The 26,656-nt window shown below is 39.2% G+C and overlaps 1 protein-coding gene and 1 long non-coding RNA gene across 5 annotated transcripts; both read left to right on the forward strand.

Moving 5' to 3' along the window:
* Nucleotides 1-652: 652 nt before the first annotated feature.
* On the forward strand, nucleotides 653-9,205 carry Pdp1 (pyruvate dehydrogenase phosphatase catalytic subunit 1). 4 transcript variants are annotated; one of them, XM_046464906.2, is made up of 3 exons: nucleotides 662-789; nucleotides 1,636-1,670; nucleotides 5,196-9,205. In XM_046464906.2, exons 2-3 carry the CDS (start codon nucleotides 1,640-1,642, stop codon nucleotides 6,851-6,853), a joined length of 1,689 nt encoding a protein of 562 aa, XP_046320862.1. In that variant the 5' UTR covers nucleotides 662-789; nucleotides 1,636-1,639; the 3' UTR covers nucleotides 6,854-9,205. The 4 variants fall into 4 exon arrangements, with proteins under 4 accessions (XP_046320863.1, XP_046320862.1, XP_046320861.1 ...); XM_046464905.2 differs by lacking the exon at nucleotides 662-789 and adding an exon at nucleotides 989-1,395; XM_046464907.2 differs by lacking the exon at nucleotides 1,636-1,670 and having other exon boundaries at nucleotides 653-789.
* A 5,008-nt stretch (nucleotides 9,206-14,213) lies between these two features.
* Nucleotides 14,214-26,285, forward strand: LOC124106829 (uncharacterized). Its single transcript, XR_006856198.2, has 3 exons — nucleotides 14,214-18,670; nucleotides 20,519-20,649; nucleotides 24,382-26,285. It is a non-coding gene; the product is annotated as an uncharacterized LOC124106829 (long non-coding RNA).
* Nucleotides 26,286-26,656: the final 371 nt, after the last annotated feature.

The following is a 26,656-nucleotide window of genomic DNA, read 5'->3' on the forward strand; positions in this document are numbered from 1 at the left end:
ATATTAGACAATATCCGAATTAATGGTCCTGAAATCTACAACTCTATTCTGAATGAATGACAGCAAGAGCTGCACTCAAGACTACGTCGCAGGTTGGGATGAACTTCAAACGGTTTAGTCTGGAGTTGGGCCAGGAGTTGCTCCTGCAGGCTACGCTGAGAAATCTGCACATACGGGGGGCGGCGTGGCGATCAGGCGGGCCTTATGCACCACGCGGCCCGCGCCGAGGTACCAGATTCGCCGAAGCCTTCCTGGTGGGATAGCAGCCCGTGCCCCGAACCCCACGCGCGCAAATGATGCTTGGGCCCGCCCAGAAAACAACTCCTTCCTGGGCCAGCCTCCCACAATCACCACCACACAGCCCAGCGTACAGCGGACCCTCGTACAACTCAGTCCCGCCTTCCACCAGCTATAAGGCGAGGTCACGTGAGCAGGTCCGGGCAACCAATGGGCGGCCCTCGCCGAATGGAAGGGATTGTCTGACCCCCGTGACGTCACAAAGCTAGCGGGTAATGCGCTCCTCTTCCGCCCCCGCCCTCATGGCTACCGCCCGCTCTCCGCCTCCCCGCCCACTCTCCACTGCGCAGCCAATAGGGAGGCGGGATGCGCTCCGGCCGGAACGTGAGGGCGGGGCAGGGTGGTGGCCCGGCGGGGCAGGGGCGCGGAGTGGGCCGGCCGGGGGCGAGGTGCCGCGCTCCGGGGAGCTGAGCGGATTGCGTGAGAGAGCACCTAGTGGTGCCTTCGCCGCCTCCTCGTCGGGGAAAAACTGCTAGTCTTCTGCTGTGCCCGGTTCGTATTCTTTGCTCCCCGCCCCGAGCCGCTCCGTCCGGAATCCTCCTCCACGGTCCAAAGTTGTGAGGGGGGCGTCGGGGCTGGGGTGCACGGCGCTCGTGTGGAGTGACGGCCGCGGGCGTGCGGAGGGCGGGCCGGTGGCGATCGGGGCGGGGGCGGACCGAGCCCCGGAGCGCCAGGTGCATGCGGGTGCGTTGGGGCTGCAGGTCAGGCGTGGCGGTGTGGCTAGCTGCTGCGGGCGCTAGCCGGCCGCGCTGGCCTCTAGTCCTCAGGGTTTCATGCGCCGGCTGTCAGCGCCAGGGCGCGGTGGGAACCCAGGAGAGAGTGAGCTCTGGAGAGGCTGTGGCGGGTTGGGCGTTCTTTGCCTAAGGGTCTCCCCTGACACACCCCGTGGGCCTCGTTGGCTCCTCAGGCAGCCGTCTCAGGGTGGCCCCTGGTAGTCTCTGCTAAAACAGGCGCCGCGTGGGCCGGGCGGGACAGGCAGCTGGAGGATGCCGCGCGCTGGTGGGCTCCGCGCCGGAACTGCATGGAGGGACCCAGGCGAGCTTCAGCTCGCGCCTGGGCCCCCACCGCCTTGGGCTGTGACTCTGCCTCTTTGGCAGGGTGGGTTTGTTTGTTTGGTTTCCTCCTTCTCTCCACCCCTTTCTCCCTCCTCTATCCTCTTTCCCCCTCCCAGCCCATTCACCGGGCTGAAGCCAGACCTCGCCCCTCCTCCGCTCCCGCCTCCCTGCCGCCGCCTTCTCTAATGAGCATCTCTGCCTTGCTTTCAATGGGCCGGTGCTGCTGTCGCTGCTGCTGCTCGCGCGGGTTGTGGATGTTGTCGGCTCCGTGTTGTGATGACAGGAGAATGTGTGTGTGTCCCGGGCCCAGACGAATTGGTAGGTATTCACTTAACTACCTGCGTTGGGTACCCAAGGAAGGATGGTGACTGATTTTGTGTGTGGATGGTTTTAGGTGGGTTGGCATGGAATTAAGGCATCAGGTAGATAGGAAAAAGGGACAAAGGCATCCTGGACCAGGATAGCTTTAATGCCTCAATAAGTGCGATTTTCAAGTAGGGACAAAGGAAACTGATCAAACAAGTGCTGGCAAGGTGCTTTATGTCTTCTGAAGGAAACTGGTTTCTTCATTCATTGAAGATACAGGAGCTACGAAATGGCTAGGCATTACCAGAAAATGCTAAAAAATCACAAAAGAGTTTTTATGCAGTGTGTTTAATGCAACCAGATTACATAAACTGGGGTTCCGATACATAATATTGACTATCTTAGCATTTCTTTTTTCATTTGCCTCTGAAGGTTTGTAAGGCTAAAGAGCTCCAGTGAAGGTGCATAGCTTTTTCTAATTATTTTGGTTTGTTGGTTTACTGATAATGTAGAATAATTTCATGGCACAGGCTCTGATGAACACATAGGTAAAAATGGATGTGTCTTTCCTATTTGTGCCAGTGCATCTTCCTTATTAGTCATTGGAAAATCGGCTAAATCTTCCTCGGCTGAGATGCTGCTTGTATTGTGGCTGAGTCTGGATCATGGGGAGGGAACTTTTCAGTGAAATTGTGCTTAGGAATAACTTGGAAATTTGACACTGCTCTAGTTTACCAACAACTGGACCTTTTTGTACTTGTTGCCAAATCCAAGAGTCTTCTACTTGGTTAATTAAGCAAGTTTATCAGCAAAACTTTTGATTCCATAGGGGTTTTTGTTGTTAAGGTACAGACATTTTTAAAGATATTAAGGGTTTTCAGTGCTCGATTACTATTATTTATCAAAGCATTTGAATGACTATTGACTTCTAAAGGTATCTGGTCTGATAAAGAGAATATATCATTTCTACTGATATGATACAATACTAAATCACAGAGCAGGGTTTTTCTAAATCACACCTTCCGGAAGAATTTGCCTTTTAAAGGCATGTTAGGAGCTGGGGGCTCTGAATCTCAGCCTATATGCTAAGCCCCTGAATTACTGAAGATACATTTGAAAAAAATTCCCTCTCTGCTTTTTTGTCTTTAGTCTTGAATACTTTTGCTTTGAAGGAAAAAAAAATGTAATTGAGTAGATTGCTTGAATTTAAATATTATTCAAAGCACCTGCTGCATGAATCATGAGCTCTTTAACACAAGATTTCATTCATTGTGCAGTCAACTATAAAGGCAGAAAAAACTACCAAAACAAAAGAATTCAAGGAGAGTACAGATCTCCTGGACTTGTTAATTCTTGATTAGTGTGCCATCAAATCCTGTTAGGCATTTATTACCCTCCCACTCCCATCATAAGTTTTAAAGAAAGGATAAATACAGACATACATTATGAGGAAATGGTTTCAATTAAGATTTCATGTGTTTTATTTTATATGTTTAATAATAGAAAAATCTTCATACCCAGCATAAAATGATTTAATGTTTTTTGCATGCAAATCTAAAAAAGTAATATAGTTTACATCTGGAAGCCAAAGTCATGTGGCTCAACATTTGAGCACCTCTCCTCATACTTAACCTTTGGATGACTTTCAGGTATTCATTTGAAGTGCTGTTAAGTGGTTAGGCCTGATAGATTCTTCTCGTTCTGGAATTATTTCCTTTCATTACTGCATTTCAGAATGCTATTTTAGCTATGAATTCTCATTTCCCAAATTGTAGCCATACTTTCTTTTACCTGATCTTGTCTTTATTTTTGTAAACAAATCCCTTTTTAAATAGTGCAGTTAAAATAATTGTACTTTCTACCACTGTGAAAGAGGTTCTATATGGCTGGCTTATTCAGTGCTTACTATACAAAAGCAAATAAGAATTAGTGATTATTCAGTTTTTAGTTTTCTCTGTTTCCCCACTTACTATTTCTCAAATTACCTTTCAAAAAAGGTGCGTAAAAAGATTTAAAATATTACTAACACTCTGTATGATAGCTATAAAATTTTTTTCCTCCTTGGGTTCGAACTTTGGAAAGAAAGGTTTATATTAAGACTTATGTGGTTTTAGTTTCCTATTCCTTTTTGTTCACTGAATTTGTTTCTATACTTAAAGTATTTCTGAAATCTGTCTCTATATAGTTCAAATGAATACTTTGAAGCAATATCTTAAGAATTCCGGGAAAATATGTGTTGAGGAAAAAGAGAGATATTATCTGGAATAATGATACACACTCATTAAAATTTCCAGATAAATGCCAGCAAATCATTTTCAGGGTCATGTAATTTTTTTTAAAAAAATCACAATTATAATGCCATACCCTTATAATCTAAACCTTTGACTAGCTTTTCACTGTTCTTTGTTGCTTTTTTAGGGCAGATAGATATCTTTTTTTAAAAAAAAAGTAAAAGAAAACATCTTTCTAGGGATGGGTTCTACTTTGGATCCATAGTAGATGATAACAATATTTCTGTAGCTTTCTTTTGTGACTACTAAAGAGGTAACAGTATAGGCAAGAAAATTCTAAAACTTGAGATTAAAATTACTATGAAAATTTTAGAATTACTAGAATACTTACTTTTTTGTAATCACAGAGGGCACAGCAAAATTCAGCAATGAATAAATAAAACCTGCATTAGATTTTAAAGATTCACATCAACAACCAAAAAGATATGAATCCTAGAGGAGGCCTTAGCATCTAGTCCCAGTATTTATTTAAATATAGGAGAGTGAGACCCATAGAGGTGAGCTGACTTTTCCAGGGTTATTTGATAAGTTGGTAGCAGACCTGTGTCCCTTAGCTTGCCAAGTTGGCACAGTGGTCTAGAGAAGTAGACATTGCAAGACCATCTACTGAAGTACAAGAAGAAAATATAGGAATTTCTATTCTTACTTCATTATGTAGAAAACTTTCTGTATATGTTGTAATGAACATTATACTAATACAGTGATATGTGCATATAATTTACAAGTAGTGTATAAATATACATATGTTGGGGAAGCATCTTAACATTTTTGGGGTAATAACCATGTGTAATCAATGCCAGCAATTGACCACAAGTCTAGAAACAGATTGTCCTAAATGGAAGAAGTGTCTGAACAAAATGGGAGATTCAAAGCCTTTTTAGGATAGAGAGGAAGAAGGGTGATTGGCCAGGTAGATTGCTGCGGCATGTTATGTAACCTTCATCTCCTCAGCTTTCTCCAGCCAAATCTTGTACATTCTGCACAGTTTTTACTGCATAAAGATATTCAGAGAAACAAGTGAATTCAAATACAGCTCAGTCCTAGCTCCGTGAATGATTGGGAGTTTTAATTACCATAAAACACCCTGGAGAAATAGTACATGATATGTGAATAAAATATACTAACTCCTAGCACAGGGCTTAGCTTACAGATTCACTTACTAATTTTTTTTTTTGAAAGAAAAGCTAGATTAAATAATCTGAAATGTAACTCTCTTTGTGTACATCTGTCTTAATTTGCTGTCTAGGAATCCCAGTCAGAAGTTCCAGCCTGCCGCTGTTCTCTGATGCCATGCCAGCACCAACTCAACTGTTTTTTCCTCTCATCCGTAATTGTGAGCTGAGCAGAATCTATGGCACTGCATGTTACTGCCATCACAAACATCTCTGCTGTTCATCACCCTACATTTCTCAGAGTCGCTTGAGATACGCACCCCATCCAGCATATGCTACCTTTTGTAGGCCCAAGGAGAACTGGTGGCAGTATACCCAAGGAAGGAGATATGCTTCCACACCACAGAAATTTTACCTTACACCTCCACAAGTCAACAGCATCCTTAAGGCCAATGAGTACAGTTTCAAAGTGCCAGAATTTGATGGCAAAAATGTCAGTTCCATCCTTGGATTTGACAGCAATCAACTACCTGCAAATGCACCCATTGAGGACCGGAGAAGTGCAGCAACCTGCTTGCAAACCAGAGGGATGCTTTTGGGGGTTTTCGACGGCCATGCAGGTTGTGCTTGTTCACAGGCAGTCAGTGAAAGACTCTTTTATTATATTGCTGTCTCCTTATTACCCCATGAGACTTTGCTAGAGATTGAAAATGCAGTAGAGAGTGGTCGGGCACTGCTACCCATCCTCCAGTGGCACAAGCATCCCAATGATTACTTCAGTAAGGAGGCATCCAAATTGTACTTCAACAGCTTGAGGACTTACTGGCAAGAGCTTATAGACCTCAACACTGGCGAGTCAACTGATATTGATGTTAAGGAGGCTTTAATTAATGCTTTCAAGAGACTCGATAATGACATCTCTTTGGAGGCTCAAGTTGGTGATCCTAATTCTTTCCTCAATTACTTGGTGCTTCGGGTGGCATTTTCTGGGGCCACTGCCTGTGTGGCCCATGTGGATGGTGTTGACCTTCACGTGGCCAATACCGGGGATAGCAGAGCGATGTTGGGTGTGCAGGAAGAGGATGGCTCATGGTCAGCAGTCACACTTTCTAATGATCACAATGCTCAGAATGAAAGAGAACTTGAGCGGCTGAAATTAGAACACCCAAAGAATGAGGCCAAGAGTGTGGTGAAACAAGATCGGCTGCTTGGCTTGCTGATGCCTTTTAGGGCTTTTGGAGATGTAAAGTTCAAATGGAGCATTGACCTTCAAAAGAGAGTGATAGAATCTGGCCCAGACCAGTTGAATGACAATGAATATACCAAGTTTATCCCTCCTAATTATCACACACCTCCCTATCTCACTGCTGAGCCAGAGGTAACTTATCATCGATTAAGGCCACAGGATAAATTTCTGGTGTTGGCTACTGATGGGTTGTGGGAGACTATGCATAGGCAGGATGTGGTTAGGATTGTGGGTGAGTACTTAACTGGTATGCATCACCAACAGCCAATAGCTGTTGGTGGCTACAAGGTGACTCTGGGACAGATGCATGGCCTTTTAACTGAAAGGAGAGCCAAGATGTCCTCTATGTTTGAGGATCAGAATGCAGCAACCCATCTCATTCGCCATGCTGTCGGCAACAATGAGTTTGGGACTGTTGATCATGAGCGCCTCTCCAAAATGCTTAGTCTTCCAGAAGAGCTTGCACGGATGTACAGAGATGACATTACAATCATTGTAGTTCAGTTTAATTCTCATGTTGTAGGGGCATATCAAAATCAGGAATAGTCAGTGGATCTGGCAATTCTGAAATAAATATAAAGGGCAGATAGATTTTTTTTTAAAAAAAAAAACATACTTACATAATGAACATTTCCAATGGGTCATTCTAAGCATTTACCCATTCGACAGTCTAGGTAGTCACATGTTCCAAATTGACTTTGCAGCAGGGTGACGGGATCATGAGCATCTGGTTTGCCTAGCTCAGACCTCACAGCACCTGTACTTGAGGCAAGTCAGTTTTTTAAAGTAGGTGTCTTGAAATATTGACTTCTTTTACCAATCTGAGAAAACTGGGATCATCTGACAAATATGATCTTGCATAGACCCAAAGCAAGGATCTTGGGTGTATTCTCTTGGTAAAAGGGAAGAAATGTTACTGTTCACACCTGTAGATCCCTTTCTTCACTAAGATTCTAATGTACATGAGAACATTTATTTATTGCATGATTTTCTAGGTATATAATCTATGCATTATTCACATAAATTTATTTTAGCCTGAAGTAGTTTTCAGATCCAGTACTCTAAGCCATAAATGACCATGAACCAAGCAATCTGAATTTATAAATTTTTGTGATTATTATGAAAGGAGTACTTGTTAACGTGTAAAAACAAACTATACTCCCTTCCCTACCCCTGATTTCGTTAATGTAATTGAAATATTTTCTGTTTTGCCACACACTGGAAGATGATAAAGGTTTTCAGGTTTACATATTCTTGCATTGATTAAAAGTTTTTTAGTTTGTATTAATGAAAAGTTGTATTTAGTTTGAAATAAAGATATCTAGAATAAAGAGAAGAGACTGATATGTTCAATTATTATCATCTGCAGCCACCAGCACAACATTCTTATATAATCCCCAAAGGTTTGGCATGCTTTAATGTGTGGTGGGTAGACTGCTGCCAGGAAATCATACTTCTTAGTAGCAATAAATAATTTTGGAATTTTAGGGATGACATACATAAAATAATTACCAATTTGGGTAGTAATGTTTAGTATAACCATCCGGTATTGAGACGGGAGAAAATTTTTGGTTTTCCCCACTTAGACATAGGTCAATTAAAATATTTGGTTTAAAATTGCTAAAGGCTTTAAACATACTGTAGCTTAAGATAGTGTTAAGATATATAAATGAGAAATTTTTAAAAGGTAACTATCATGCATGCCTGATGTCATAGAACACTTAGTAGCATCGAGTGTTGTTTGCAGCAGTCTCCATGATTATATGCAGTCCCTTCTAATACTGTATCAAAGTGAATTAAAATAAATATATTCAAATTGGCTTTTTGGGAGCTTATTTTATATGCATCAAATGACATTTTGTTCCTGTGTTTAATGGTGATCTGTGTACAGCTGTGCATATATTTCCATCACTTACTGTTAAAAAAAAAAAAAAGGCTATGGCTGTGTTTGAAATTCACATAGATTTTAATACAAAACATGATCAGCTTTCTGTTGTATAATTAGTTGGGTATTTAGGAGTCCTTTCAGAATTCTGTAGGATTGAACTAGATGTTCAAGGACTCTATCTGGCCTGTGGATAATAAATCAGTGTAATATTGGCTGCAAAATTTGTTCCAATTCAAAATAGACTCAGGAAGATTGTACCTCAGAACATTACATAACGTTTGTTTTCTGAGGTGTTTTTCTGTTTTGTTTTAATCAGCTTGAACCTTTTTTCTTAGGCAATATTTTGGAGGGGAAAAGGCTATACTGTTTAGTTCTAAATGCTTCGACAGAGACAATTTCTTTTAATGAAATATATAGACCATGGTAGCAAAACCCATTTTTAGCTACTGTTTGAATTCCTTTTGAATACCACCACTGAAAAGTTCTATGCTATTATAACCTGAATAATATCTCATCTCTATATGGTACAGGTAAAATAAATTTGATTTCCTGTGGTCATGATCAGGACAATAATTCTTATTACATAAGAAGCTTGGTCTATAGTCTGAAAGCTGGTCTACTTTGGAAATGAAAATACAGTATGGAGTTGACATTGTGGAAATGAAAATAATTGGGTGTTAAAAATCTGTGCTGTTGTAATCGGTTGTCACTATGATATGATGTCTAGAATTAAAGTCAGTAATGTAAACTTTCATGATATGTAGCCTGCCTTAAATTTATTTTAACTTTCTAACATGTATTTAATTTCTGTAATTATATTTAATCAGTGGCTCATATCTGTAGTATACCATTAACTAGTTTTAAAAAGTTTGGTATAGTACACAGTACTTGTTAGGAACACTGTTTTATGGAAGTGTATCTGTGCAAAGACACAAAACAATTTATATCTAATATAAAAATTGTCAGATAAATGCCCACAGTGAATTAAAGCTTCATATCTGCTTTCTGAATGGCCTTTGTTGGTTTTTAATCATTAGATGCTTTCTATGGGTGGTGGGTTATATTTAACTTCAGGATCCAGTAAGTAAATAATATTTTTTAGTTGGTGTATAATTTACATTCAATAAAAATGGAAAGATTTAAAATTTATCCTATGAGATTTGGTAACCACCATCCCAATTTTCGGCAGGAAATTTCCTCATGCTCCTTTCCAGTTAACCCCTCCCAATGTAAGTATTGTTCTGACTTCTCTAACCATATATGAGTATTACCTTTCCTACAAATTAATATGAATGAATTAATGTAAATGAAATCATATATACTTTTTTGTCTGACTTTTGCTCAATGTGAGATTCTTTTATGTTAAGTATATTTTATAACTAAGTAGCATTCCATTGTTTGAACTTATCACAGTTTATCCATTTAAGTTGATGGACATTGTTATTAGTCCTCATCTTACCAACACTTTCAAACTGATTTTTAGGAAGACTGTTTTGTTAAGGTGTAGCTTTAATTTTGAAAATTGCAGATGACCTTTTTGTTCCTTTTTTCAGTACTAGGGACTGAAGAGGACTCCACCACTGATTACATCCCCAATCCTTTTAATTTTTATTTTGGGATGGTTATATTAAATTTCCAAGGTCTCACCAAGTTGCTGAGACTGTCCTCAAACTTGTCATTTCCAGTCTCAGCCTCCCAAGTCTGTAGGATCACAGGCATGCACTACCATGCCCAGCTGCTAAACTTCAGATTCCTTAATTGTCGGACTGGATTTTTGTTTGTTTACTATGGATTGAACCCAGGAGCACTCTACCACTGAGCTGCAACTTTTTTTTTTTTTCTTTTGAGACAGGGACTCTCTCAGTGCCGAGGCTGGTCTTGAACTTGGAATCCTCCAGCCTCAGCCTCCTGAATTGCTGGGATTACAGGTTCATGTCACCTTGCCCTGTTTTTTTTTCCCCCCTCACTTTGAGTGATGGAAATTTTCATGGTGCATTAGGGAATGGTCCTTTGCTATTTACCTCTCTGTACCTCTCCTACTGAGAATTTTGCATTCATTAAATTATTGTGGTAATTACTATCCAGTGAGGAAAAGGCAAATAATTATAAGTTGGTTTTAATGGTCTTGGTATATCACTACAGGGCCCTTGCTGTTAGGGATGAAGAAGGAAGTGGATAAAATGCTGTTATGAAGACGAGAGTTGACTGACTTATTTCTGCATTTTTAAAACAAGGGTAACACTGCCTAGAATGACGTTTCCTATTCACTAGTCAATACTTGCCTGAATATGGGATATTATTAGTTTTGTCCTTGTATATAGTAGGACAGTCTAGTTAGCTATGTTATCCTTAATATGTGTGTTTATGTACTTAATTATGACCTTTTTTATAAATAGCAACAATTGCTATTCACTATAGAATGTATCAGATTTCCAAAAGCTGGGTTCTGTTAAAACTGATGTAGTAGTCCCATTAACCACTTCTAGATGAGCTGAATAAGTGGAGACCTCTTAGTGACGTGGGAATTGTGTTACAGTATGAAGGTCATTTCCTTTGTTCTTTTCAGAATTTATTTTGAAAGTCGCACTTAATCCTCTTAAATCCTGTCTGTCTGGTTCTTAATACAATTTAGACCTTGAGTGAATTTTGACAATAAACATTGTTGTTTGCTAAATAGGTCTCAAATTATAAGCCCTTGAAGTGAATATATTAAGAATGATAAAATTTATGTACCCTAGGTACCATTAACAATGGTTATCCTATGCACGTTTTTTAAATGGTCACATGATTTAAGTTCAGTTATTTAGCCAGTATTTGGATTCTAAACCTATGCCTATATCTAATTTTAAATCACCATCATTAATCATTTTGTTTTGTTTTGTTTCTAGAGACTTTCAGTTCTTTAAAGACAGCTCCCCACCATCACCCATCCTGGGGTTATATTTCTGTCTCTCTTTGAGCCAGCACAATATTGAGTAAAAAATGTTCAGCATTCATTTTATTTTACATTAGAGAAACACAATCAATAAAAAAGCCTAAGGGAACTTTAGGACTCTATCTTCCCATTCATCAGAGTTAACATCTCAGTCAGATGCAGGGAAGTAATTTATTTTGGTAACTATCATTTCATTTTACGCTTTAGAGTCAGTGATTTCTAAAACTAGAACCAGTTTTAAGATGTTGCAAAGAACAAATATTTAAGAGTACCAATGTACAAATTAACCCCTTTCACAGCTCCCTAGAGGAGACAGCTTTTTATGTTTCTAGGGAGAGACCTGAAGGTTTCAGTTGTAAAAGTGAATCAGTTGGACCCAAAATGTCCATTGAGGTTACCCAGGAAAGCTACTGAGGGTTCCCACCTGTCCTTTACCTAAGGAAGCTCCTTACCAAGCACAAAGTGGTAGAAATGTTCCTTTGGGGGCTTACCAAGAACCGTTGCTGCTGGCAGGACTAGGCATTTCATCTTGTCCACCTTACTGCCCTCACCCAAAGGTGTTGAGGAGTTTTCCATCTCAGACCCTGCCCTGCAGTGATGGGTTCTCTGCTTTTCTAAGCAATATCCAAGTCACTGACTTTCTGCTTGCAGCACACAATCCACCAAACTGCCAATCTAATTTACAGTGCGAGGAAGTTCATAATCGCATTCAGCCTTCAGAAACCTCAAACCCTGGGCACTCAGCAACAAACAAGCAGCCAAGAAGAGTCAAGGAACCAATGATTTTATCTCATTTGCAGTGATTAATCAGGTTGTCTCCTTGAAGGGTGCAGACTGATTGGCTGGCGGTGTTGATGAAGAGGCCAGCCTTCTAGCTGAACGCTAAGAAGGGGAAATGTGACAAGAGACCTAAGGGAGAAAAAAGGAAAACCGAGAAGGAAGAGAATGGTGTCGGCAATCATGGTAGTGATTAGAGGCAGTAATGAGGGCAGGGAGCATCTGATCCTCTGATGCCTTGGACCAGTGACAGGGATTAAAGCAAAGCAAAAGAAAGACAGCTGTGTGTTGAACAGTGGCAAAGTGCACAATTTTAAAACACATTTTCAAGCCCTTATGAACTCATGCATTTTATGCTGGGGTAGCAGCAGTTGGAATGCAAGACAGTTTTTATTATCATGGCCACTTTGTCTCGGTCCATTAGATAAGAAAGAAAAAGGAAAGTCTTTGAAGCTGACCATATGGAAAAGGATCTGTGGTGTCCAGATGGAAGTTTTGGTTTTTTTTTTTTTCGCCAAAAGAATTTTGCTTAGGAATCATTTTTTCTTGCTCCAAACCTGTGAATAGGTTAAACAGTCTAATTTAGCCTGATGAGAACAGAGACAGGATAATTAAGGCCTTGATGTCAGGAGAAACAGCTGCAAGACTGAACAGACCAGAGAGAGCCTTACCAGAGCAAGGCTTTCCTAACTTTGCAGTCAAATCCCTGTGGCTGCTGCTGCTTAAAGGTGCTAAGGTAATATCAAGTATCTCCAGAAAGTACACTGACCTTGCAGCTATAATAATGCTCAAAGCAACCACAGCTATTTCTTGAGCACTTACTATGTGCCAGGTCCTGTAAGAATTACTCAACTTACATTTTCTCATATAATTCTTGTGACAGCTAGTCCCTGGCACAAGACAACCTCTTCTCTAGAAGTCTCTGCCCTCTTGTGGGTACCAGAAAGCCAATCCCTGTAGGCTGCACTTCCCCAGGGTTCATTTGCCTCCTGATGTCATTTTGGTTCAACCAGTGGGTAACATCAGCAGCTAATCAGGATGGAATGAGAGAGGGGATGGGATATTTCTTCCTTATTGCCTCCAAGGTTGGGGCTTCACTCCAATCCTCAGCTCTAGTGCTCTGCAGGCCACCCCTCTTCTAGGATTCCAGGACTCACAGGGCTCAGGTTAACACTATTTCTTCTCTCTGTCCTTCAGCCTTATGAACCATAGTGATTTCCTAGTCCTGCTAATCTCTGGTTACCTCACCAACCTTTCTTTGTTCCCTCACCCTTGCCCAAACCTCTGTAAGTAATCCATTTGAACCATCTAGGGTGAAACCAGTTCTCTGCCAAGACCTGAGCAATATAATCCTTAAAGCAAGCTGAAGTTAGGTCACCTATTTGCCTGGCACAAAGAGGATAGGTGACTCACTCAGCATCACACACCAAACAACCCCATAGCCCCATGTTTTAAAACCTGTGCATTTCATCACCACATTCTATTGCCAGAACCAGAACAATCAGAGTCCAGAAGGTCTAAGGAGCTGCCGTTATGCAGGTGACCCTTTGAAAAGCAGAGGTAAAGATTGAGGTGTCAGGCACTGAGCTATAAAAAAAAAAAAAACCTTGGGGATCAAGGTTGCTAAGAGGTAAGGTCTGCCTCCTAGAAGTTCACAGTTTGCAGTGTCGGGGTAGAAATTAACCTTGCTTAAAAAAACATAATTAACTTTTGGTTATTAAGAATGATTCAAAAATTAAAACAACTACAAATTCCCAAAATAATCCAGAAATGAGAATAACTTTCCTGGTGTCCCGCAGGATGAAGGTGGGTCCTGGAGAGTCTGAGTAGTTTTCATAAGAAGACATAATACTTGGGCAGAGATCTGAAAAGTGAAAAAGAGCTTGCCAGGCAGAAAAGGACCCAGGAATGACATCCCTAGAAGAAGGCAGAGCTTGTGTCAAAGCTCAGAAACATGAAAACATACCATGTGTTTGAAGATCGCGAGTACACCTGGTATGACAAGAACATGCACTGGAGAATAGGCAGTAAACACAGCAGAAAAGAGCCTCAAGTAAATAGTAGAGACTGTAGCACTCTTGCAGCCAGCATACCAGAGACAGAACTGCTGGAGAAGGCAAAGAGGGCCAAGACAAGCGAGGGGAGCAAAAGTTGGTGGGTGGGGCGGGAGGGAGGGTAGGAGTGGGAGGAAGAAGTATTAAACAAGGTCAGCCAGAGCCATGGCAGGCTGAGATCTGGCCTCAAGCCACTCACAGGTAGGAGAACAGACTAATTCTAAATGAAGGATTGGTGGTTAAGCAAGAGAACATCTGTTTGACTTACATATTGCCATTTGTCATTCACGTATCTGTAGTCACATTTGGTAAGCTGGCATCTAGTTCAGTTATATTTATATTCCCCTCAGTTCTTTGGATACTACAACTACGGAACTCAGGTATTGGACAACTTGAAACAACTAAATCTGATCATCTAACTAGCCATTCATCAACGTCATAGGCCATGACACTTGGATTGAATTGCCAGACACCAGTTGGTTCAGTCCAATATTGCAAGTGTTTATTGGGCTTTTTCATTGTTTTAGGTACTAGGGATATTTGGTAACCACCCTCCAATGGTTCCTGACTCCTGGTGTTCACACCTTATATAATCCACTCTTAGGACCCATTTGTGTGACCAGTAGAGTGTAACAGGCAGCTTCTTTTTGGGTCACACTCTCTCTCTCTCTTTTTTTTTTTTGTTTTCTTAGTTTTCTCACTCTGAAGAAGCCATGTGGTGAGCAGCCATAGAGTGGGGTATGTGTAGAAATGGACAGATGCCTCTTTTCAACAATCACAGTAAGTGAGCTTGGAAGCAGATCTTATAATCCCCATGAAGTCCTCAAAGGTTGTAGTCCTAAATGCTAGCATACTACAGCCTCATGAGAAACCTTGAACTAGAAGAGTTACTCCCAGTTTTCAAACCATCAGAAACTGAGAAATAACTGTAGTTTTAGATGCTAAGTTTTGGGGTAATTTAATATACCCCTGAGAATCTTATGATTTGGTCACACAAACATTGATCATTTGACTGTTTCCTAAAGAGGAATGTCTCCAATTTGAATATTATCTGGTAAACAAGATGTACAATGACTGAAGAAGTCATGTGTTTGAAGGTCACCTGTGTTAAAAAAATGGAAGTAGATCTATATGCACTCTCATGAAAAAACTTCTGGGACATATTGAGTGAAAAAAAAAAGTTTTATAATATGATCTTAGTTAAGTATCTTCAGTTTTCCACGTTGTCAATGAAAGAAAAATTCACCAGGGCTGGAACATCTGACAGGCCAATTCATAATCTCCAAATCACTTTCACATTGAGTAATTTTCACTAACTTACCATTGCCAATCCTTGAAATTTTCAGGTTTATTTATACCTTCAAACTCAACATTTACAAATTAATGCACCTGTTTAACACTGTTAAAAATCATTTTTAGGCAAAACAATTATTTTAGGAATTATAGGAAGTAATAATATGGTTAATTAATAAATGACATAATGTAGTCATACCAAACATGACAACATTCCTTTTTCCCGACCACACCCACAGGCTGATTTCTATCACCATAGAAATTAGGAAATGGAATCATATTTTTGAGGTTTATGCAGATTGTATTAGTAATTTATTTTCATCATGAAGTGATATTCCATTGTTTGACTATATGATAATTTTCTTCTTCACTCACTTTTGGGTAACATTTAGATTGTTTCCACTTGTTGGCTATCGTAACTATGACTACTATAAATATCATTACGTAAGCATTTTGTGGGCATATGATTTTATTTCTGTTTTGCTAGATCACAGGGTAGATGTATGTTGAACTTTAAAGGAACTACAAAACAATTTTCCTCAATGTTTGAGCCATTTCACAGCCTCACCAGAAATGCAGGAGAGTTCCTGTTGCTTTACATCTTCATTAACGTGCTGGTGTTAGTGTATTTAATTTTAGCCTGTATACAACAGTATCTTATGACAACTAATGATATTGAGCATCTTTTCTTGTGTATCAATTTTATATCTGAAAAATGATGATCTAAGCCTTGTGAACTTAACTGTGAAAGTTTGCAGTTTTTTACAGGTGTCTTCTAGTTATTCCTTCCATATGCAGATGGTACCTCACAGATTTCCTTAAACAAGTTTATCAATGTGAGTCAAACTTTCCCCCTGGTGCTCAGCCTCCTCCTTCACTTCAAGACTCCTTAAATCCCCTGTATGAGTCCTGTGCCTATAAATGGGGCAGGTAGGTGGGCGTGGGAGGGTGGGGTGTGAGTGCATCATCCTTTGCCTGGTTACCGGAATATGCACCATCTCCCTGGTAATAAGAGAAACCAAAGCACACTGCAGTTTCCACTGTACCTGAATGGACTTCAGCTTCCTCATTTTTCCTTCTTTATTTCCCTAATGACTAGGTTACCTCTCATTACCACTCCCAACTTAATTTGCATGATCACATTATATGTATGACAATTTGATTAGTTTTTTAAAAATTATATTTTAGTTGTGAATGGACACAATACCTTTATTTATCTTTATGTGGTGCTAAGGATGGAACACAGTGCCTCACATGTGCCAGGCGATCACTTTAACACTGAGCCACAACCCCAGTCCCTCATTAGTTTTTCTTCTACTTTTTTTGAAAGGCAAATTAAATTAATGTTAGGAAGATTCTTCTTAAAAGCCAAAAGTCACTTAGGATGAATTGTATCCTTCCAAAATGGGCATGTATCTGATTACAAAGACCTCTGTGCAAAGAAAAAAAGAAGTCTTAATCTTTTTGGATCTAGTTTTAATGACTCTACAAATGAGACTTCTATTTTTTCCTGTAGTGGAAATATCTGGTAATAGGAAATGAGATTGAAGATAACTAATTCAACTTTGCATAGTCAAAAAATAATATCTACAAAATCAGAAGCACCCTGAAGTCAGGGACAGATTGTTTTTTCTCTGTATCCCTTGATGCTTGGCCCGGTGCCTGCATCCTAAAAGTGCTATGGAAAATGCTTGCTGAATTCAGTCTTATTAATTTTATTCTTATAAGATTCTCTTCGTACCCTACATTAAAAAAATTATAATTCAGCAATTTTCTCACTTTCTAGAGTTTTGGTATCAAGTGTCTATTTTTTTTTTCCTGCAGGCAAAGTAAATAATGATCTATGTTTAAGTTGTAAACATTTTCAAACAATTCAGATTTTTAAGTCAAAAGGCATAAGAGTCTACCTTTTTATTGCTAAAAGTAAAGTATAGATTTGGACATGGGTATTATTTTATTTATATGTAAAATGTGTTTTGATTATTCTAAGCTATTTTTTAGAATAGAGACATTTAAGATGACATGGAATATGTATATATATAAAGTGCTCATCAACACTAAAGGCTCTGGGAGCTGTTTTTACTGTTATCCTTCCAGATCTTTTGCTATGCATTTATGCATTTAAAATCAGTTACACTGTGCATATTGATTTGCAATGTGTTTTTCACTCAAAATATGACAGATATATTAAAGATAATCACATGGTAAATCTATTTTTTGGACATGCCAAAATATATTTAAACTAACAATTTTTTCTAATTTTTTAATATTTTAAATAATTTGAGCTAATACTTAGTTGGGTTTCTTTTCTACTGAATTTCTATATTTAGAACAATAGATTTTTTTATTGTTTCCTTGTCTTTATTCCACCTTTGACTTAGTGACAAGAATTTTCATTTTTTAGTGGGAGTTTTCAGAATCTGATTCTGCAATACTACTGCTTTACAGAGTCTTGAAGTAGGCAGATGAGAATTTTACAGATGAAAGCTACCAGCCTGGGACCCAACAGCTAAATTTTCCCAGTTCATCTCCTACTTCTCTGCTTCTATTGGTGCTGAACTCCCTCTCCTCTTCTACCTTCTCTCTTGAGCCCACCTCCTGTCTTGTCTCTGATCAGGAAACTGGCCTGGCTGTCATATCACGTGCCTCACAATGGGGCTGGGTTGTCATCCATCACTGCCCACAGTTGGCTGCTAGTTCAGCCATGAAATGGTCTACCTCCAGAATGAGCTGGACCACAAAATCACTGGGAGGTAAGTAACCATGACCAACATATTCTTTTTAGTGTCCAAGTTATTTCTTTTCTCTGGCTCCTAACCTGACTTGACCTGTGCTTTCCCTCTGTGCTAAAATATCACATTTTAGAGACCCAGTTACAAAATGGTACTATGAGGAACTTCTTAGACCTGCTACCCAGCAAAAACAAAAAACAAGACAGAAAAAATAGTTACTGGTAAAAATTATTATTATTTTTTTAAATAGTAATTTGGGTTGGGGCCATAGCTCAGTGGTAGAGCACTTGCCTCACATGTGTGAGACACTGAGTTCAATCCCCAGCACCACACAAAAATAAATAAATAAAATATAATGTGTCCATCTACAACTAAAAGAAAAATTTAAAAATTGATCATTTAAAGTCTCTGAAGATTGCCAGAGGATATATAGCAAATGAAGAAATGGAAAAAAAAACAAAAAACTAACTCTTGAATAGTGAGAGTCTGTGAATCTTAAAGTATAACCTGCTTCCTGCCTCTCCCTGCCCTGAATCCAGTGTGATGAAAGATCCACTTCAGATTGGTGAAGTCAAAAATATGGGTCTTCCTCCTGTCACTCCATTCCCAACTCTCTCTCCCAGAGTGCAGACTTCCAGCATTTCTCATTCCCTTCAGCTCCACATTACAGAGGCTAAGTTCCAGGTGAGTATAGCCAATAAGGTGGTGGTTACTTGCCCAGCCCCCACTACTAGAGCAGAAACTCCATCCTAGATATGATGGGTCAGTAACTGGGCCCCAATTACTCTGGACCCACCTTGCTTGTAGGACAAAGGTTGCAACCCAAGAACAGAGGCTACGGTTCCTGCCCAGCATGGGGATATAAAACATAGGTGTCGCTTTGAGAGAAGTCTTGCCCTCAGGTCTGGAGAAGTGGTGCAGAGGATTTACCCAGGAAGAGAGTAGGTCATTAAGAACAGAGAACTCTGAGCTCTTCTCAAAGAAACTGACTTTGTCTGAAACAGTATGAGGAAGTTCTTTCCTAAGGGTACTCTTGAAAACATTGCAGGTTATGATAATAAGCAAGACTGATAACCCCAGGAAAGCAATGCACTAAGCCATAGGCCAGCTGCTTTACTAAAGAGAACCTAGGAAAGAAACGGCTAAGAAGATGTCCTCATGGGTTTAGAAAAAACTTCAAAGATTAGCCTCAAAATGTTCTCATGCAAAGGGTTCTAGATTTAATTGGATTTAACTATAGAGCAATTTAACATTGAGCAATAAACATGCAATTAGTGGAGCTTAATAGCTGGGTGTGATACCAACAGAGGTAGAGAGCTTAACAGAGAGACCAAGGAAAGAGGCAAGAGGGCCCTGCTAAGATCACTCTCATTTCAGGGTGACCTTGCAGCTGTCCAAGACTATGTCCTCTTAAAAGCAACTTCAAGGCTTCACACTGTGGGGAAATAGACTTTCCCAAAATAGTGAAGCCAAGTCACTGAATAAGCATGTAAACAACATCAAGCAGCCCCAGGGAAGGGGGCTGTATCTAAATATATTATCTAGTTTTCAACAAAAATCACAGAATATGCAAAGAAACAGGGTGACCCATATGCGGGAAAACAAAAAGGCAATTGAAACTTTTTATTACAGTGTCCAAATATCAGATGTAAAAAAATCTTAAAAGTAGTTCTCATAACTATGTTCAAAGAACAGGAACAATGCTTAGAAAAATAAAGGAAATATAATGACCAATAGAGACTATCAGCAGAGAGATAGAAATTGCGAGTGCGTGTGTGTGTGAACTATGCACATTAAGAACCAAATAAGTATTCTATAGAGTTGAAATGTATAATTACCAAATTGAACAATTCAATAGAGGGCCTTAACAATAAATTTGAACTTAAAGAGGAAAAAATAAACTTGAAGATAAATAATAGAAATTATACAATCTGAAGAATGGAGAGAGAAAATATTGAGATTCCCTCCTGGGTAATGTTCATCTGAAAATGAACAGATTCTCAGAAAAATGTGGGACATCATTAAATGAACCAACATGTACATAATTGGAGTAACAGAATTAGAGGAGAGAAAACAAGAAGTAGAAAAGACATATTTGAAAAAAATAATGACTGAAAAGTTCCCAAATTTGATGAAAAATATTAAGCTTGAGGAAAGAAACATTATTTAAAGCATTCACATCCTGATTTCAAAGCTTTCTACAAAGCTACAAAAATCAAAAATGTGTGATTCAGGCATGTAGATATATCAGTGGAATCTAATGAGAGTCCTGAAATTAAGTCTCACATTTATGGTCCATTGGTTTAGAGTAAGCATGCCAAGATAATTCAATGGGAGAAAGAATAGCATTTTTCAACAAATAGTGTTGGTATATCTGAATAACCACATGCAATATGTAGAAGTTGGTTGCCTTTCTCATATTGTACACAAAAATTGGCTCAATGTGGATTATAGATCAAAATGTAAGAGTTAAAACTATAAAGCTCATAGAAGTCAATCTTTGTGAACTTTCATGAAGTTGCACCTTTTCAGGTAAGACCCAGAAGCACAAATGACAAAAAAATAAATTGGACTGCATCATTATTAACTTTTGGACTTTAATGGACACCATCGGATGATCTACAGAATGGAAGAAAATACTTGTAAATAATATCTCTGACAAGGTACTTGTATTTGGAATATACATAAACATATGTAACTAACTCAGTGATAAATGACAACCATATTTAACATGGGCAAAGGTTTTGAATAAACTTTCCTCCAAAGGAAATAAATAAATAGTGTGGAAAATAAACATAAAGAGATGTGCAACATGTTTGCATCAGAGAAAAGCAAATAAAGATCAAAATGAGATATAACATTATATACATCAAACTCTGTAGGTTATAACAAAAAAGACAAATTATGTTGGCAAGATTGGGAAAAAAACAAAACTCTCAAGCATTCCCCCTGGGAATATAAACTGGCCCAGCCACAATGGAAAACTATCTGGCAATTCCTCAAAATGTTAAATATATAGTTACCATATGACCCAGTAATTATATTTGTAAGTGTATACTCAAGAGAAATAAAAACACGTCCAGGGCTGGGGTTGTAGCTCAGTGGTACAGCACTTGCCTTGCATATGTGAAGCACTGGGTTCGATCCTCAGCAGCACATAAAAATAAAGATATTGTATCCATCTATAACTAAAAAAATATTTAACAAAAACACATGCCCACACAAGAACTTGTGCACAAATGTTCATAACATTCATAATAGCACTATTCATAAATAGTCAAAAAGTAGGGCAACCGAATGTCTACCAGCTGATGAATGGATAAATCAAATATGATATATTCATTTAATTAAATATTTTTGTCAAAGCAGAAGTACTGAAACATGCTACAATGTGAATAAACCTTGAAAACATGCTAAGTAAAAGAAGCTATAAACCAAAAGCCACATAGTGTGATTCTATTTATATGGAATGCCCAAAAGAGACAAATCAATAGAAATAGTAGATAATGGTTGCCTGGGTCTGGGAAGATGGCTGGAAGAAACTGAGGTGGTGGGGCTGCCTACCAAAAAAGATGGGCTTCATTATATATATATATACACACACACACACACACATACCCCATGTGTGTGTGTGTGTGTGTGTGTGTATGTATAATTTTGTGGAGGTAGAGAAAAATTATGAAAATATTCTAAAACAGATGTTTGTATGACCCTGTGAATAGATTTTTTTAAATCACATTATATACTTTAGATGTTATTTCAATACATCTGTTTATATACACATACATATGGACATATTATACATAATATGCATATAATATGTATTTGTTCTTTATCATGTGCATGTGTATGTGTGTGTGCGTGTGCACGTTTTTTTTCCAAAAGCACCTATCTTACAGAGAAAGTATAGACAGTGGACACTGTCTGGAACTGAAAAGATACAGAATGTGCATCCCTGCCTTCAAAACTACCTCTATTTCCTGAGTAGATATCTAAATATTTAGAAAATAGAACTTTTATTTCTTCTCCATGGATGCTTTCTTTCCCTGCAATATCTACCTTGTGAATTATGTCTTTCTCTCAGTGCTACTGATATGACAGGAACAACATGCTAATTAGTTTCTGATTCTTCCTCTTGGTGCACTCAAAAACTCCCCTATGCCATGAAGCCCTTTCAACAAATTCTGTGCTGTGTCAGAATAGTTTCCTGAAGACAAGTTACAAGATCCTGTGTTGTTTTATGTGGTTTTTTTGTGTGTGTGTTGAATTTGATGATATTAATCTCTGCATATTAACTGCAGCCTTTTTAAGAGAATGTGAACATATGCACACCTGGTTTATTTGGTATGTGGTCTGTATCTCTTTCGACTACTGCTTTAAAAAATTCTGAAATTAAGCCCTTGTGATAGAGCTTTACACTCTCTATATTCTTGGAAAACAGCCTTGCATAAAAATGCTTGATTTCAAATGCATAATAAAAGTAGGATTATTCTGTCATAATAGGAGGATTATGTAGAAGTTGACACATGATTGGTCTGGAGTGGCAAAGAAAGTATGTTAAATAGTCAAAGAGAACAGTTCTATTCTGCATGATTTAACCTGCTCAAGGATGGGCAATAAGGTGGTCTCTCTGCTTTGAATAGTACCCGAGGGTCATTTATATACTTTCCAGTCTCAGAGTGGATTTCTATTTGAAGGAGCACTGCTTAAACAGGTATTTCAGTCTTTTTCAGATCTCTAAAAATCTGCAAGCATCTAAGTCATAACTCACAGTTAATCGTTAATCTCTCTGCCTTCTTTGCTTCTGTAACACCCTATAAGTGTCAGGCTCCTCACACTCTCTGTCCCCCACCCCACTCCCAGGTTGCTCCGGGTCCCTGGTTTTGGCCATCCCTCTCTTGTGAGTCTAACACCCACCCCTCCCTCCCTTCTCACTTCTGCTTCTAGAGTTGGCAGTGGCAGCAGAGAGGAAGCCAGTAGGACTACACCCAAATGATTCTCGTTCAATTGCCTGTCAGTCACATTAAACTTCTGTAGTTTGGGGATTTAGCTTAGTGTTTGTGAGTGTCTTTAAAGACCAGGGTTTGTAAAAGAATTCTTTTTATTTTTTTTTTATTTTTTATTGTTGGTTGTTCAAAACATTACATAGTTCTTGATATATCATATTTCACACTTTGATTCAAGAATTCTTTTTAAAGTGTGCTATTGTACTTTAGCACCTTATGTTTTCCTTGCCACTGCCCTTAATCTATTCTGTACTCATCATCCTGTGTGAGTTTGATCGTCTTTGCATTATGGGTATTTTTCTGTCACCTTCTTATTTTGGTGCTGGAGAACTAACCCTGAGCCTCCAGCATGCTAGGCAAGTGCTCCACCTAGAGCCACACCCCCAGCTCTATCACATTCATTGATACCGCTTCCCTTTCTGAAGAAGAGGCAGGCCCCTCACCTCCACTTCCAGCTCTTCAATTTGGCTACAGGCAGAAGAAGTCAGAACTTCATGAGAGGCAAAGGGGCAGCTGCTTCCTGACTCATCATAGGTCTCTCTTGAGGTAATCAGCTTTGAAAAATGGAACTCTGCTCCCTTCTTTATTTGTTGGTCTGCGTCACGCACATAGTAGGAAGATGGCAAGGATGATCTGACTCTGCATTTGTATCTCAGAGACAAAACGGCAGCCTCTCTTTGTTGAGTCAAAAGCTTTTATAGAAGGGCTCAGAAGGTAATGTCAGGGAAAGCTGCCGGCATCATACAAGTTGGGTGCGAAGTTCATGTTTGGTCGCTTTGGGAGACAGTTCAGACCAAGTTCATTGAGTCTGCCATCTCTGTTCTAAATCCAAACTGTTTTTCAGTCAGGGTCTGCTTTGCCCATGTCCTGAGGAGGAAGTTTTCCACTATATTGGCTCAACTAACTTCCTTTGGGTAACTGAGACATTTACTTTCTGCAGAAAGAATTGATTAATTTCCTTTCATGGCAAACTGAGCTTAACTTTCCTTAACTACCATGAAATTGAGATCTAGATTCATGAGAAGAGGTGGTCAAGGCTAGGAGGTTGCTACCAGATTCTGCCTCCTGCCTTCTTTTTGATTTGATTGTGTCTAAAATTCAGAAGGAGGCAAAGGGTGCTTCCCACTGTATCTATAAAAGACACTGCTTTGCTTCATTAGCACCGAGACTGCCAGACACACAAACATGGCCAATCATTTGATGATATCAGAAAGTCCCAGGGTAGACTAGACAGTGAGGAGCAGTTTAGCACAGCATGCTATTTTGAAGTACTGTGCTCTCAAAAATAAATATAGCCACTAAAGGAAAACGGTATTAGGTTTAAATTGTGATATAAAAATATCTGTTATGTAAGGTTCTAACATTCATGCTCTGTTCTTTTTCACTCAGGACTCCTTTCCTTGGTTCTTTTTGGCTTAAAAAGAAGTATTAGCCAAGAAAAGGGAAGGTGTGCCTTCAGAGAGGAGAAGAAACCACAGCAATGGAGACCTCCGACTCAGAGGTGGGGTACAGGTCAAATTCATTGCTATTTAAGGCTCATTTCTTGACAGATTATTTTTCCAGACAAGGTCTTCTGCAGAACTTGGACAGTTACAAAACACTCAATTACGTGTCTCTGGCTCATCATTTAACATTTATTAAGTGCCCACTATGCACGAGGAATAGAGTTTAATCCTAAATTTAAAACAAGTGACTAAAAACTTCAGCTCTCAGACAAATACAATTAAATTGCACACCTTGCTGGATGTTATCTTATTTACCAATTGGAGTGTATTTACTCTGAGTGGACAAGGCTTAATAGATAACTGCTTGATCTTTTCTCCCTCATTCCCGGGCAGAGACTGGGAATAGGGAGGGAGGAAGAGGGTGCCACTTGGGAGCTGAGTCATGAATGAGGTTTAGGCCTGTCCTTCGGCTTATCATCTTACAAGGTCAATTCCCAAACCCATCTCCTAGAGCTGCTTTCATAAAGCACATTACTTTCCAAGCCTTCCTCTCTCATTGCCCATCGGCTCTCAGCAGATGGCTTGCCTCACACAGAGATCATTGAGGCCATCTGCTAAGAAGTTGCTTCCTTCCCTACTTCCTAGCCAACACATTGATCTGCTTCTCCACCTCTCTCCTCCTCTCTGACTCTGAGGCTTCTCTCCCTACCAGCCTTGTTGATCAGATCACCTTTCAGCTCTTCTAGAGTCGAAGGAGGTTAGATACTTGTCAGTCCATAGGCAGAAGTCACAGAGAGTTACAAGCACTCTAGAAGATTTCTTAAATCACCCAAAACAGTGGGACAAATGTTGGGACTACAATCCTGCAAAGTAATATGTAGTTGTGAGTGTATCAAATAGATAGCAATATATACATATAAGATATATAGAGATATATACACTATAACAAATATAGACTATATAAGGCATATATGATGTATAGCAGGCAATTCCAAAGAGGTTATATTAAGAAAATAATTAAGCTTCTTGGAACACTTAATTTATAAGTATTCTGTTTTCCCATTTGGTATCATCATACAAAAGTTGTAGACAACTTCTGTTTCTCTGTAGTCTTTAGTTCTTCAGCTTCATCTTCATGAACAGTAAAGCCATCACTACCCACCAGCGTGAACAGTGAATTTCACTTTTCTGTGGTCCGGAAACCCCTTAGTCATTCATACCTCCTTTGGAAGCTTTCATTAAGAGGTCTCTCTGCCTGAATCCCTGCCTATGGGCAACCTCCTTGAATACAGTAGTTCCAGTATTTCCAGTATTATTTAAATAGTTGTTTTTCTCTTTCTTTCTCTGTCTTCCTCCCACTCCATTAGAAGATTAGACTTGGCTGCACATAAGAGAAACCCAAAATTGTAGTGGCTTAAGTAAGAGAGAAGTTTCTCTTATACAACTCAAGAAGTAGGTGGTACCAGGTTGCTTTGGTGGCTCTATGGTCATCAGGGACCCAGGCTCCTTCTCCCCTTCTGTCGCACTATTCTAGTTCAAGGATTCCATCCTTAGGGCTACTGCAGCTCTGGCCACTTCATTTGTGTTCCAGTCAGAGGACAGAAAGGTGGTATTCAGAAGAAGTATGCAAAGCTTGGAAATAAAGCAAAGGATGACTGCATGTCCTGCCAATGTCATCCTAGAACACTATCCACATACTCCCAAGGGTAACTCACTCTTGGGAAAGGGACCTACATGTTAGTTACTCTCCATTTGGGTTTAGACTCTAAGGACAACTGATAAGATGCAAATGAATTTTTCTCGGGAGAGATGGCTTTATAACCTTGAAGAGTATGTGCCACTTTTGTATCTAACAGCATTGTGATTTCAATGTTTTGTATCTAACAGCATTGTGATTTTCAATATTTGGATATTATTGTTTTGTTTTATTTTAATTGGATCAGCTTTGCCATCTTCTTGTTTCCTCTTATTAATGAGTCAATTACACTTTTTCATTTTTTCCCCCAAATAATGTATGAAAATTACATTTTTAACATTGGTATTTTTTTATTCTATACTTTTAAAAATGGTTTTTATTTGTTCTAATTAATTATACATGACAGTAGAATGCACTCTGACATATCATAAATAAATGGAGTATAATTTCTCTTTCTTCTGGTCATAAATAATGTAGAATCACACTGATTGTGTAATCATATATGCACATAGGGTAATAATGT

The sequence above is a fragment of the Marmota monax genome, unplaced genomic scaffold (assembly GCF_021218885.2).
Source record: "Marmota monax isolate L192 unplaced genomic scaffold, Marmota_monax_Labrador192_F-V1.1 WCK01_AAM20220418_F8-fsc00003, whole genome shotgun sequence".
Lineage (NCBI taxonomy): Eukaryota > Metazoa > Chordata > Mammalia > Rodentia > Sciuridae > Marmota > Marmota monax.